This window comes from Schistocerca piceifrons, chromosome 6 (genome assembly GCF_021461385.2).
Source record: "Schistocerca piceifrons isolate TAMUIC-IGC-003096 chromosome 6, iqSchPice1.1, whole genome shotgun sequence".
NCBI classification, from domain to species: Eukaryota; Metazoa; Arthropoda; class Insecta; order Orthoptera; family Acrididae; genus Schistocerca; species Schistocerca piceifrons.
Window position 1 is genome coordinate 323969336 of NC_060143.1, and position 15362 is coordinate 323984697.

A 15362-nucleotide genomic window follows, 5' to 3' on the forward strand; every position below is an offset into this window, starting at 1 on the left:
ACAATGTTGACTGGAATACTCTCTTTCAAATTCTAAAGGTGGCAGGGGTAAAATACAGGGAGCGAAAGGCTATTTACAATTTGTACAGAAACCAGATGGCAGTTATAAGAGTCGAGGGACATGAAAGGGAAGCAGTGGTTGGGAAGGGAGTAAGACAGGGTTGTAGCCTCTCCCCGATGTTGTTCAATCTGTATATTGAGCAAACAGTAAAGGAAACAAAAGAAAAATTTGGAGTAGGTATTAAAATTCATGGAGAAGAAATAAAAACTTTGAGGTTCGCCGATGACATTGTAATTCTGTCAGAGACAGCAAAGGACTTGGAAGAGCAGTTGAATGGAATGGACAGTGTCTTGAAAGGAGGATATAAGGTGAACATCAACAAAAGCAAAACAAGGATAATGGAATGTAGTCTAATTAAGTCAGGTGATACTGAGGGAATTAGATTAGGAAATGAGGCACTTAAAGTAGTAAAGGAGTTTTGCTATTTGGGGAGCAAAATAACTGATGATGGTCGAAGTAGAGGGGATATAAAATGTAGGCTTGCAATGGCAAGGAAAGCGTTCCTGAAGAAGAGAAATTTGTTAACATCCAGTATTGATTTAAGTGTCAGGAAGTCATTTCTGAAAGTATTTGTATGGAGTGTAGCCATGTATGGAAGTGAAACATGGACGATAAATAGTTTGGACAAGAAGAGAATAGAAGCTTTCGAAATGTGGTGCTACAGAAGAATGCTGAAGATTAGATGGGTAGATCACATAACTAATGAGGAAGTATTGAATAGGATTGGGGAGAAGAGAAGTTTGTGGCACAACTTGACCAGAAGAAGGGATCGGTTGGTAGGACATGTTCTGAGGCATCAAGGGATCACCAATTTAGTATTGGAGGGCAGCGTGGAGGGTAAAAATCGTAGAGGGAGACCAAGAGATGAATACACTAAGCAGATTCAGAAGGATGTAGGTTGCAGTAGGTACTGGGAGATGAAAAAGCTTGCACAGGATAGAGTAGCATGGAGAGCTGCATCAAACCAGTCTCAGGACTGAAGACCACAACAACACAACAACACTTCAAAATGGAAAACCATTTCGCATGGAGTACCTCAAGGTTCTGCCTTAGGTCCAATTCTGTTTCTGTTTTACATAAATGATCTGTCACTTAATATTGAGTGTCACTCAGTTTTATTTGCAGATGACACATCTTTAATAATTGAAAGTAACAGCACTGATCAAATTCCTCAAACTGTATTAAATACTTTAGAAAACATAGATACCTGGTTTGATTTAAATGGGTTAAAATTAAACATGGAAAGACTCAGTTAATGCAGTTTAAAACAAATCAAGCAAAATTAAATGATCTTCCCTTCAGTCACAGAAACCAGGATTTGCAGGAAGCTAGCCATGTGAAATTCCTAGGAATGCAACTAGATAAAAATCTATGATGGGGATCACATATACAGTACCTTGCAAATAAATTAAATAGCCTAGCATTTGCAAACAGGATGTTGTACAATGCTACCAGTATGGGCATAAGAAAAGTAGTATACCACAGCTACTTTGAGTAATTAACAAGGTATGGAATTGTATTTTGGGGCAACTCAAATCATATGTGTCGAATACTAAAACTTCAGAAAACCATCTTTAGAATTATGCACAATGTAGAGTGAAGAAAATCATATCACCCACTCCTAAAAATCTAAGTATATTCAGTGTTCCCTCACTATACATATATGAGCTGATTATCTGTGTAACAATGACCCCAATTTATTTGTAGCAAATCATTTGCAACACAATTATAACACCAGAAATCAAAATAATTTTATGCTGTCCACCCACCATTTAAAACTTTATGCTCAAACTCCATATTATATGGGCATGAAAATTTATAACAAAGTGAAAGGAAGAGAATTGCTCTGCATAAATTTAGAAACACCGAAAAAATCCTTATGTGAGAAACTAGTGCAGAAATGTTACTATTCAGTAGAACAATTAATAAATGACAACCTGAAAATTTGAGCAGGAGAGAGCAAGTACTTAGAACTGTTAAGTTTTTAAAGTTTGTTACTTTTGAAGAAAAATTATTAATTGCTTAATTAAGTAATTATTCAGTACCATATATTATATTACTGTTATTATAAGGAAAATTGTAAACCAGTTTTTGTGTTTTGTTCAGTCTCCTGTAATTTAAGACAATGGCTTGAAATTGTACGTTACGAGACAATGAACTTCTATTCTATTCTGACTTCATGCACTTGCCTCTTTCCCTTTATGAAACCTGTGTGTCCCTCATAATTGTTTTATGTTTAGTTAGTGACAGCTGCTTTTACAAATGCAATGATTCTCCGAATGTCTCGGTAATTATTTTCTTCTTTCTTAATTGCAAATGTCCTCCCGAAAGAAAACTCTTTGGTGTAGCATATGTGCCAACTGAATGTTTTGGTACTGGGTTTCACATTTCACTAGTGATGTAATGATGTTGTAGTGCGTCACACCATGTAAGTGTTGTGTATTTGAAAGTTGCTATGTGAGAAGAGGGTATTTTGAACCATGTTTTATTTGATGTAGTACCCTCTTTTAATAAGTTTCAGTATCCAGAAAGTTGTTTGGTACTCTGTTATTCCTAATTTACATCTTGTATTTGTCATTGCTCTTGGACATTTCATTGAGATGAATTGACAGTTCAGTATAAGAATTATATGTTGAATGAAGAGATGTTTGACATGACATATTCTCTGGCTTTTCTTCGTAAGTATTGGGTACTGATAGAGTATGAAATGTTACAAATGCAGGGAAATGATAAGAACACTCAAAGTTGCTAAGTCTCTTACTAGCAATGGCTTCATCTGTTCTGACCCTAGTCTACAGTAACACAAGCAAAAACATTTCAGTAAACATAGGCCTGTGATAGAACTGTTTGTAGGATAAGATAGAGCACTACCTACCGCAAAGATAACACACTAAGTTGCAGACAGGCACAATTAAAAGACAATTACACATAAGCTTTTGGCCATAGCCTTTGTTGGTAAAAGAGAAATACATACCATTCATTCACACAAGCAAGCACATCTCATGCACACATGACCACCAGCTCTGGAAGCTGGAGTCAGAGCTGCCAGGATTGGTGATCAGGTGTGCTTGCTTGAGTGAATGAATGGTGTATGTTTCTCTTTTTCCAAAAAAAGGCTGTGGCCAAAAACTTATTCGTAAGTGTCTTTTTATTGTGCCTGTCTGCAACTTAGTGTGTTATCTTTACGGTAAACAGCAATCTATCTTTTCATACATTGTTAATATTCCTACCTTGAGTTTCCATTGTTTGCTTGTAGGATAATAGTGAATTGTGGTTTTTTACTTCAGTATGAAATATTCTTGTAGTTAGTAGACATTTATTTGAAATGTAAACTTTCTGATTATATCTTCATCTAATTAGGAGCAAATTTCACCTGTGGCTTGACCAAGAAAAAATACAATACTAGTCCAGCACATAACATGTTACAATTTACACTCATACCTGTTAAAGGCAGTATTCCTTGTGTCATCCTCACACTTCACATTTGAAATGACCACAGACAGACAAATCCAAACGTGTGAGGTCAGGTGATCTCGGATACCAAGGTATAAGTCCTTCTCAACTTATTGATCTTGGACCACACTAGCACATTAAGAAGTCAACTTATACCATTAGCCAAACTTAACTGGCACTCCATTAAGCATGTACCACATTTCCCAACATTCCATCAAGGACATAAGTGAAATTTGAGCCCAATGACATGGGTATTTATTTGAAAATTGAAAATTGGACATTTTAAATATATTTGTAGTGACTATGATAATATTTCATACTGAACTTAGTGGTGGTTCATAATCACACAGTCACGATTATGTCATAACTCTCTCTGCAGACTCATATTTATTGATACATTTTCACTTCTATTATCATATGCTTGCACACCTTGTCAGTTTAGTTTTCCTGTTAGTTATGGTACTCCTAACACACTGCAGTTTGCATTAGAACTTGCTTGGAGACGTCTTTACTCGTACAGTTGGCAACTTATGAAAAAGTAAATCTCTCATTTTGCATCAACTGCATCTAGCCAACTGTACAAATGAATATGCAGTGCACCACATAGTACACTGCAGTCAGAGTATGCAACAAAAACAGTACCTGTGCATTATCGAGCAGTGCTATTGTCTCACAACCACCCTTTGCACTGAATCACAGGTATTTTGATGACATTGCTGACCATCTACACTACTTGAATTTGGAGAGTATTACTGGAAAGATTAACTGATATTTCATAAAAAGAATGCATTTCTAACAGGATGTAAAAGTATTACGAGGGTTGCCCAGAAAGTAGTGCACCGCATTTTTTTCGTCAACGATTCTTTATTGAACGTAATGAGAATTACACACATGTAAGAATGGAGTTTTATCTACACACCCTATTTTTCCACATAATATCCATCCTGTTCTATGGCCTTCCACGAGCACAAAACAAGGGCGTGTATGCCCTGTTGGTACCAATCCTTGTCCTGCTGGCGGAGCCAGTGCTTCACTTTGTGAATCTCCTCCTCATAATCTTCAAATTGTCTTCCACGAATGGCATGCTTTAATGGCCCAAACAAGTGGAAGTCCAAGGGGGCTAGGTCAGGTGTGACAGCCATGAATGGTCTTCCCGACCACTGTAAATCGTGGAGCTCCGCCGAACTACCTTCTGATGACCTCACCGTCCGTGCCCAACAACTAACTGTACTTCTGTTGACAGCAGATGCTCCATAGACTGTGCACAAGCCTTTGTTAATATTCCTTTCTGCAGTGAGAAATTCAATGACAGCACGTTGCTTGTAACATACATCACCTACAGACACCATTTTGAAACAGTCCTGCAGCTACACTACTTGTCGGAAGTGCCAAAAATGTGGCACGCTCACTCAGGAGACTTCATATAATACATACGTAACATTTCGCATTCGTACCATCATTTTCAGCTGAGAAAAAAAAATTCTGGGCAACCCTCATACTTTGCTGATATCAAGGTCAAAAGTATGAATAAATATCAGTGTTCAATATGACAAAAAGATGTAATGCTTGTTGACAGCAAAAAAATCTGATGAAATTAAGAAAGAGATTCATCAAGTGTTTTGCTGTGAGTGTAGATTATATGCGACTAATGAAGAGTCAAAAAGAAAGACGAAAAATACTCGGGTAGTTTCAACATGTGCCTATAGAGAAGATGCTAAATTGAAAAGGGCAGTTTGAATGGTGAATGAAGAAGTACTTATAAGAATGGGAGAGCAAAGAAAACTGTTGGTAGTTATAAGAATGAGGAAACATCTTGGCTGGGACACAAATGTAAAGATTTGTATGCAGTGAAGAATCATTGATGGAAAGACTTTGGAGGGGGAGAGAGGGAGGGGGGGAGATTACAACAGATGTAGTTACCTGAAGATTAAGGAAGAGCCACAGGACAGAGGAAAGCAGAGACCATCCTCAAGATAGATACACCAAAGTTAAACATAAATTTAAGTCATGTTGTAATAGCTATTGTTGAAAATGAAATAAGATTCTGAATCCATATACAAGTAAACAGTCAACATATCAAAAACATAGTGCATGTTAACAGAAAATGGGATCACCACTATCTTTTGAGCTCTTGCTCTTTTTCTAGCAAAGGTACACACAATCTCACACACACACAACCACGTAGACACCAAAACACACATTCCCATGGCTACAGCAGTACTGATCATCGATTACTGAGAGTAGTTGCTCGGGCTGATAGAGATGGGGAAGGAGAAGAGTTGTAAGCAAACAGCAAGAAGGGATAGTGTGGGACAGGTCTTTGACGGGTGACTCGGCAGTTGCACAAGACAAAGGAGTACGGTCACTGAGTCATCTGTCGAAAGACTTCACTTGCCCTATCTTGCCACCCCTGCTGGTTAGCTGACCAGTCACTAATATCACTTGTGCAAAATTAAGAAAATTAATTTGACCTAGTAAAAGCAATGTATTTTTCCTCATTTTTTTGGATAAAGAAAGGGGGAACATATGAGAGATACTTTTTCAAATACCTAGAAAATTAAGAGTGGAAGATTGTCTATTGGCAAAGCAACAGGGGGAAAAGGGTAAATGAGTGACAATTAAATTCTGTGCATATTTATGTTCTACTTGCATATTCATGAGAGACTGTAACTGCCATGCTACTTGATGGTACAACTAAGATGTGGTAGATATTGTAAAGTTTGGTTTTACATAAGTAACTTTAGTGAATCTGGGTAGGGTAACTAGGTAAGTGTTATATTATAAATTCAATGATCTGGGATTCAATTCCTAGTTAGTCCTAAGCTTTTGTCTGTCACTTATTTAATCTTTGCCAATAATTTGTTTATGTGAAAATTTGCAAGTTTCACTGTGGTCCACAGTCCAATAAGAACTATAGGTCCCATGTAACTGGCCGAGGAAGTCAGTTCAAAGATCTGAAGAAATTATGAGCATACCATGGACCATTCTTAGTACACCACTGAGGTGTTCACAGCATATACGTCTCTCATTAATTTTGTACTAATTTTTATTTTCTTAGTTTTTGTCACTCAACCAGATTTTGGAGCATACTGATTATTCTGGAAATCTAATACACAATTTGGTGTGTTTTTTTTTTGCTTATTTTATTGTACCTCAATAACATACATAATTACATTCATTTCACATTGTAATTAATCAAATATGTATAATCACCATTGTATTTTGACTTCAGCTTCCCATGCATATGATTTACAATGCTTTGCCATTCAGCCTGTAGTTTCTTATTGGAGGAACCACAGAATAGACAATGTACAAACATAACATTTCAGAACCTGCATATCTTACAGTGAAATGTTGGACACAGGAATATGATACAGATTAGAAAAATATATCAATTATGACAAAACATCAAATTGTATTTCTGGATGCTTTTGCCAAGGCTGATAATATGACATGTTTTTGCTATTAAATTATACTACACAAGCATATATACCCCGTTTTCCATTGCTGCAAGTGTGACGTTAGTTGAGATATGTTTTCATTAAGTGTTTTAGCAGTGAAGGTTAATATTTAAAAATATGAGTTGATACTCACTGGACAATGTGCACCACCACTTCTTGCTAAACACTAATATTCTTAAATCTTCATCCTTGTGTTTTTCATATTTCTTCCCATTTTCTGACACTGAAAAAAGAAATCTTAAAGTGCACTTACGGTGTATCAGGGTCTTCTGCCATGTGTTGTTATTGGTAATTGGTTTCCATCAGTCATAACCAATTGGATGATAGTATACAGTAGCCGGTGAGAATGATCGAATCTAGTGATTTCTTTCAGTGGAATATGCAAATTGTTTCGTTTTCAATAAGGGAGTAGGAAAGAAAACTACATGTGCTGACAGAAAGACAGACCTGTAGCAGAGCCCAAGGCCTAGGTTAGGTTGGAAGTAAGATTAGGATTTAATGTCCCCTCGAAAGTGAGGTCAATAGAAACAAGTGATAATTTAGTTGAGAGTTGGTGAAGCCAATGAATCTCAGCCCCAAAATACGATTGCTGTTGTAGATTACTGTTCAGCATAGCCCAAGATACCCGTCTGTCATGGCAATATCATACTTGTATCCCTTATTTCTGATTTCACTGAAAATTCCAATGACGTAGTTAAATTCTGATCTAATAGAACAAAATACCAGCCAACTTTGTTTACATACCTTAGAAAATTATGAACAAGCATTGTGAGCGGCTAACTGACAGCCAACTCATGATTCGTTGTCTTCACTTTCCATTATTCATTGCACCAACAGTTACCAACAGCAGCACACAATGGAGAAGTCACAGTATATTGTAAGTGCACTGCTACAGTAATGCATCTGTGTTGTTACTGCCTGTCATTCCCGTTTTTTAAATTTCGCAGAAGTAGCTTGTATTTATTTAGTCAATAATAAATATATTACCTATTGTAGGCAAGAGCCCTGGCATCACAAGTTGCAGAATCAGATAATGTTAGATTTATGGTTGGTACTCAGTCAATCAAGTTTTCTCACAACCAAGTTCACATTATTGAAGTTAATGAAGAAAATGGTGCACTTTCAACAGAAGTATATCAACACGCAGAGGGTGAAGTGTGGTCTCTAACAGCTTCACCAGCTGATGCAAATGTAATTGCAACATGCTACAACACACTTAATGGTAATTCTACTCATATTTTTCCCATTGTGAAAGCACCATTTTATGTTTAGTTATTCACTGAGTGCACTACCTTAAATTTTTCAGAAGACACATGCTGCATGCGGACTGCATTGTGGAAAATTCCTTTTAAAAATACATCAGCAACAGGTACTGGTGACCAGTTTGCTCCAGCACTCGAACTTCTGTGCAATTTTGATACAGAACAGTATGGGAAAGAAGTGAAAGTGACAGACTTCCATCCAACAGATGGCAAAAGAGCAGTTACAGTTGTGGACAATCAGTTTGTTGTTTGGGATATTGCAGAAAGTTCAAGTAAGGTATTCCTGATGTGTTTCACTTCTAAGTTTCAATTCTTTGAGCTCACTTTTTCTTGACAGATGCTCACATTTAAAAATTTTGACCTACACTGCAACCAGAGCAAACAGTGTTCAGTATTTTAAAATAGGCCCTGCCGGATTATTATTTGTTTAAAACTTACTACCCATCTTTCAGTACAAGCACAGGAAGACTTCACTGAATGACAAAGAAGTTACAATGATTGTTTGCTTGAGAAAATAATGTACAGAATTCTTAATTTCTGTTCTACAAATAATGTATTCAGAATGATGCCTAGAGATAATTATTTGGTGTTTATATTACATTTAAGATATGAGATGTAATCAAAAAGTAGCAGAAATTTTTGATTTCTTAAAGAATCTTTATTCATTTGGCAATATCAGCTTTGCTCCCTTCAAAGTAATCCACTTCAGATATAATACTCTTGTGCCAGCACTTTTTTTTTTTCAACCTTGGAAGCACTTCTGAAACTCACTTTTCATTATGGTGTTCAGCTCCTTTAGCAATTCTGTTTTTAAATCGTCACTTTGGCAAAACAGTGTTCTTTTATGGTTCTCTTCGGCCTCAGGAGTAGAAAGAAGTCGCAGGGGCCATTTCTGGTGAATACGGTGGCTGAGGCAATGTAATGGTTTTGTTTTTTGCCAAAAAACCACAAACAGTAATTGAGGTGTGAGGGGGAACATTATTGTGATACAATTTCTTTGAGAAGTTTTGCCACAATTCCAGTTGTTTTCTTTTGATTGCATCATGGAAACAGTGCATAATTTCACTGTATGTCCAGAAGGCAGCAATCGATGCACTATCGTATTGTAATTGAAGAAAACACTGTGAAGAACTTTCACATGCAATTGGAACTTTTAGAATTTTTTTTTTATCTTGTCTCTTCAGGCAGCTTCCACTGGGAAGATTAGGCCTTTGTTTCAGCATCATACCTTTATACCCATGTTTTGTCACCTGTTATAACCTCCTTTAGAAGTTCTGAGTCATTGTCAACTTCATTTAGCAATTCCTGAGTGATGTCTACATGATATTGTTTCTGGCAAAAATTTGAAATTTTTGAAAACATTGCTGCTACATGTTTCGTGTCCAAAACATCTGAAAAAAAAATTACTTGGAATGAGCCAAAGGATATGCTGACATCATCAGCCACCTCTCTGATGGTGACACAGCAGTTTTCTAGAACCATTTCCTTTACTACTTCCACACTGTCATCAGTAACTGATGTGCTAGGGCATCTAGGGCAGTCATTGTCTTTGACACCTTCTGCAGCTGTCTTTAACATCTTCTCGACCCACTTTGAAACATTTATACCACTTGTAAACTCTTATCTTACTCACAGTATATTCACCAAAAGCCACAATCAACATTTTGAATGTGGTGTTATACTTTACTCACTTTTTTAACCAAAATTCAATGCAAATTCTATGATCCATCTTTTTTGAAAGGAAAAATTTGCTGAGCATTCTAAAAAACTTATAACTTTTTAGACTATCAACAATAAACTAATTCAAAAGAGCTGAAAATGCAGACATACACTAAGAACATATGTACCAAAAAATAAATAAATAAATTGAAAATTGAATGTATGCAAAATTAAGAAATTGCTGTTACTTTTTGATCACACCTTGTATATAAAACTGCACCTCAAGCCAGAATAACATGACAAAGCAAAAACTATTAAATCCCAGAGAATTTCACATGTTCAGAACACCTTATTTCAGAAACTTCAGTAATTCTGGAAAAACTGAGTTTCTGTACAAATTTACACCAACATAAATATGATGATGTATGTAAAGTGTCAAGCAATTCAAATCATTACAGACAGGCAACATACATGCATAAGAATTCTGTACAGGGTGTTCAGAAACTGTTCATTCAAATTGATACAGGAGGTAGGTTGGTTGGTTTGTAGATTAAAGGGACTAAACAGCAAGGTTATTAGTCCCTTTTTCCTTAGTCACAGAGGTCTCTGATTAAAACTATACTCCAAAGGAACCCTATCACCTGAATACAGGGTAGAGAACAGCGAATTAAATGTACAGGGTGTTTGGAAATTCCCATTAAAAGCTTCTAGGATTTGTAGAGGGAAGTGCGCACATAATATCCTGAGTAGGAACTGTATCTGGAAGCATACTGTTTTCACACTACAGCCATTTGGAAACATGTTTTCTAGGTAGGTATTCAACAGGGAGTTACGCTGGAGGGCTGGTTATATCAGATTGGCTGATGTGATTTGACATCTGTCCTACCTCTCTGACCTGGTTCAAGACTCATTCATATTTCTGTGAGTGTTAGAGCAACATGCTGACTACATGTATGCAGGCTACACCAATATGTTCCTTTTGAATTGTGAAGCTCATGGTAATGGAAGAGCTGCTCATTGCCTTTATCAAGATTGTTCTTCACAACTCCCACCTCTATTGCATACCTTTTTTGCCACAGTTTTGCAACTGCTTCAAGAAAGGGTATTTTCACCATCAGCATGCACGACTGCGGTGCTCCAAGGAGACCTCGTACACCCAAATTGGAAGAGGCCGTATTGCATCACATTGAAGAGAACCCATCAATGAGTACACAAGCAATTTATTTGGTTATTAATCAGTGGAACTGTAAAGAAAGTGATGTAATGGGTCACACTTAATCAATTACTTGAAAAAGTGGTAGCATTACCAACATGTTTTGAAATGTTTTCCAGACATGGGTTCAAATTCAGAATATTGTCTACTCACTCCCTCTTACAAGTCCTAGAAGTTTGTAATCGGGATTTATGAACACTGTATTTTGATGAGGAACATATAGTCTCTGCAGTCAACTTGTAATATTAGGGAACATTTTGTTAGTGGTGATGATGTAAGCTATCATGTTGGTGTCGATTACAATTCACATGTTTTGTCACATGTAAATCCATGAGGTACTTGAGTCATTGTTAATCTGTCAGAAGGAATTCTCAGTGATAGACTGATTGGACCTTACATTCTTCCATTCTGCCTCATTGGATGGAGGTATTTCATCTTTGTGGTTGTTGTGTTGCCACTTCCAGCACAATGAGGTGAGGTGCCAGCCTATTTCAGCATTGCTGTGAGGGATCATTTGAGAGCCACCTTTGGAAATTGATGGATCGGTTGAGGTGGTTCTTTGGCCTGGCCACGCAGGTCACCTAACCTCACATGTCTGGATTACTTCCACTGGGGGCATATGAAGCAGCTGTTGTATGAAACCAGTGTGAAAACAAAAGAAGACCTCATTTCTAGAATTGCCATCGCTGCTGGTACCATTGCGGACATGCCAGGAATTTTTGAACAGACACAACTGTCAATGATCCGATGACGTACTGCGTGCGTACAGGCTGATCGTCGAGTAGTTTCTGTGAATGCCACTGCTTAATTAGCATGCTAAACTACCTTCTATGTAAATCGTCCCTAGCAACAGAAACTGCTGTCAGGAACTGTGTTTAGCATAACTAAATATATTTCTTTTGATGTTCTCTTCCTCCTGTATTAATTTTAACAAATAGTTTTGGAACACCCTGTATACTGTGTGTACAAAATATTTGTGCTGATTTTATAAAATCCATAACAACTAGCCTCTCAGTTGAGTTTGTTAACAAGCTTGTTGTAGCCTCTCCATGAAACAAATCTACTTTGGAAAATTAAAATATATGTATAGTAAACAAGAAAAATGGCAGCATCAGTCATAAGAGGTTTGAAATCATCTGATACAGCAAATTGATTTCAGTCACCATCTTCAGTGCAAATATTGAAGTCTTGAAGACTCATGTAATAAAAACACACATTACAACTACTTCAACATAGCATCAATACAGAAGAACATAGCAACTAATGAATAATTTTTTCTTAAACTCTAGGATTCCCAATGGAATCCAACTTCAAGAAGTAAAATATTTTGTTCGCTTCCCTGTATGTATTAGGTTAGTGTAGGTTTTTGCACTAAGGAGTGTGAGAGATTTGCCATTCTGCTCAGAGAGATTAAAATCTTAATTTCCTATTTGCATACAGATGGTGTCAGTCGGCATGCTGGAAGGTAAGGGCCAGCCTCGTTTCACCACTGGTAAATGGAATCCTCATCACAACTGCACACAATTTGTGACAGCGAATGACAGCCACATTCGTAGCTGGGATCTCCGTGCAGGTCTGCAGCAGGTTTGGACCATTGAGGGGGCTCATAGCCAACTTATCAGGTATCTCTCTCTCTCTCTCTCTCTCTCTCTCTCTCTCTCTGTGTGTGTGTGTGTGTGTGTGTGTGTGTGTGTGTGTGTGTGTGTGTGTGTGTGGGGCGGGGGGGGGGGGGGGGAGGGGGGGACTGTTGTTACTAGAAAATGTAATGTTCTCTTCCCATCCCTTATTCCTACAACATATAATCTTAATCATCAGTATAATCACTGTGTGTATACTACATAGAGAGAAAAATGTAGATTAAGAAATACAGTTGAGACTGAGAGTAAGGTGTGCCTATAAGTATGTTCTTATGGTAGCAGAATAAAGAAAGAAAGAAAGACCAGCCATCTGTCAAAATACAAATGTAATTAAAAAAAGCTATGTTTCTTAGGGACCTAGACTTCAATCCAAACAAGCAGTATTACCTGGCAACGTGTGGTGATGATGGGTGCAGCAAATTTTGGGATGTCCGAAACGCAACTGAACCTGTTATTTCTCGCTCAGATCACTCGCACTGGTAAGCATTAATCTGAGGTACATGATCATAATTATAATAAATATCAAGGTATGACTGTCACAGTTGCAATTATTTTATCTAATAGGCAGATAAAATGACAAAAGTGAATGTGGATATTACTTTTGTGTGTCCTCTCTAGTATAATAATAAAATAGCATCATGTATGCAGGAAACAAATTTTATTTACTTGTACATTCCAATTCAAGTGTAACAGCAACCCATAAAAGAAATTTGCAGCAAATGATTTCATATGTTTTAATTGTTAGTGACAGATACAACTTATTTCTTCAGGGTGTGGAGTATAAGATACAATCATTTCCACGATCAGCTTGTGCTGACATCAAGCAGTGATTCTCGTGTCATTTTGACAAGTGTTGCATCAATCTCTTCTGAACCTTTTGGTCACTTGCCAGATGAGGAAGAAGCTGAAAATGCACACCGTGAAAAGTAAGTGCTTGTCTCTGTAGAGTGATTTTCATTTATCACCATAATTCTTGCCTTTTGGATAGTTTGAAATTATACTGCCAGTTTCAAAACATGTGATACTACACATATAGCTTAATTCAAGTTATCAGTGCAAAAAGGAGATGACAATATGTTTGAGTTTATAATAACTTGTATGATTTAGCTTACAGCACTAAAGATTATCTATAGGGAATGAGAATGGAAACAGCAAAACAATAGTATTTTTCTTGTGTTAAATCAACTGCCAGTCATGTAAACAAAGTATTGAGAGGTTTGCTTTTGTCTACTATGGAGTAGTGTATCATTGCTTTATTTACTGCTGCAACTGCGAGACGAGGATATAGTGATCAAGGCCTGCACATGAATAGGAGCAGGAAGAACAGAATAGCTGGGAGTGGAAGGCAAATTGGATTGTGTTTACGAGAAAGGGGCATATTTTTAAGCTAGACATGTTACAGTCAGTCTAGAAAGAAATTAGCACATTAGGCTCACAAAATACCTAACAGTTCTCAGGAAACTAAAACTAGTTTGTGCATTAAAACACAAGGGGACAGAAGAACAAAATAGGAGAAGTTAGGGTAAAGTGGCAAGTCTAAGGGAAAATGAATTTTCACCAATCCTTTGTTATTGATAGAAACTTGCTTTTTACACATTTTGAATCTACATATTATAAGACATCACACCAAATATTTGTAAGTATACAAACAGAAATTTACATGACTTGTATGTATTTTTCTCAAGGCTTATGTAGTGCCAGCTCCCCTTATCTGCCTCCACAGCTGAGTGATCAGCATGGCTGAATGACATGTGAGCGGTCCAACTTCAGTGCCTTGCCTATTTGGAGATTTTCCCTGCTCGGGGGTTATATGTTGTGTTGTTCTCAACATTATTTCATCATCACTGACATGCAAGATGCCGAAGTGGCATCAAATAAAAAGGGGCAGGTGGCAGAACTCTCTAAAAGGGGACTCCCGGCCATGTATGCCGTATGCACATTTCATTCAACAGGATAAAGTGGGCAGTGCCTGGTCTTTTTTTGTATAAGTTACTGATATAAAAACAAATGTGAAATTACAATGTTTATTTAACAACGGATTACTTTTAATGGAATAATAATGAAGATTAAGAAGCCAATTGAAATTTGAATTTCCATACATTTTAGTCACAAATTCTCAACCAGCAAAAATTGTTGTTTATTCTCAATGAGACAATAAATTCACACTCGAATCATCATCGTCTTCAAACCCAGCACACTGTTTGTGAGCCCAGTGTTTACAGCTACAACGCCTGATCCAATTAACATTTTCTTTAAATCTTAAAAATTCTTCATTGCAATAGAAACACTCTGTGACATTATATCCATCATTGGTAGCTACTTCTCTGTTTCCTCTCTCTAAAATATTTCATTTTAATAGTTTTTGGCTCCATGTTGTCTTCTTAATTTTATTTTGTGGTGCCTTAAATTCAGTACTGGCATTATGGCCTGTTTTCTTCAAGCTCCCATTTCGGTTTTCATTAAAAATTCTCCTCCTTTCCTTTTTCTCGGGCAACACAGCTTTATATAGACTTAATTAATTATTGTTGTTCTTCCTTTTTGTAGATACGTCTAGCTATGTGTCGAATTCTGTGCCTCAGACAAAGGTTTTATATCCTTTGGGCATATGTGGAACTCT

General features: G+C 37.0%; 2 protein-coding genes across 13 annotated transcripts in view; one reads left to right on the forward strand and one right to left on the reverse strand.

The window, feature by feature from the left end:
* Window positions 1–15362, forward strand: part of LOC124803089 (EARP-interacting protein homolog) — a 46289-nt gene that overhangs the window by 15078 nt on the left and 15849 nt on the right. For all 7 annotated transcript variants that reach the window (XM_047264234.1, XM_047264233.1, XM_047264231.1 and 4 more), the window contains exons 3-7: window positions 7971–8196; window positions 8281–8513; window positions 12549–12730; window positions 13099–13224; window positions 13516–13671. In XM_047264234.1, the coding sequence (XP_047120190.1) occupies window positions 7971–8196; window positions 8281–8513; window positions 12549–12730; window positions 13099–13224; window positions 13516–13671 (923 nt within the window). The remainder of the gene's footprint in view (window positions 1–7970; window positions 8197–8280; window positions 8514–12548; window positions 12731–13098; window positions 13225–13515; window positions 13672–15362) is intronic.
* The window catches only part of LOC124803088 (mitochondrial ribonuclease P catalytic subunit), a 148135-nt gene continuing 146159 nt past the window's right edge, over window positions 13387–15362 (reverse strand). For all 6 annotated transcript variants that reach the window (XR_007017203.1, XR_007017201.1, XR_007017202.1 and 3 more), the window contains one exon: window positions 13387–13649. Coding sequence is in view for 1 of the 6 variants with exons in the window: in XM_047264230.1 (XP_047120186.1) it covers window positions 13604–13649 (46 nt within the window). In the remaining 5 variants the exon portion in view is untranslated. The remainder of the gene's footprint in view (window positions 13650–15362) is intronic.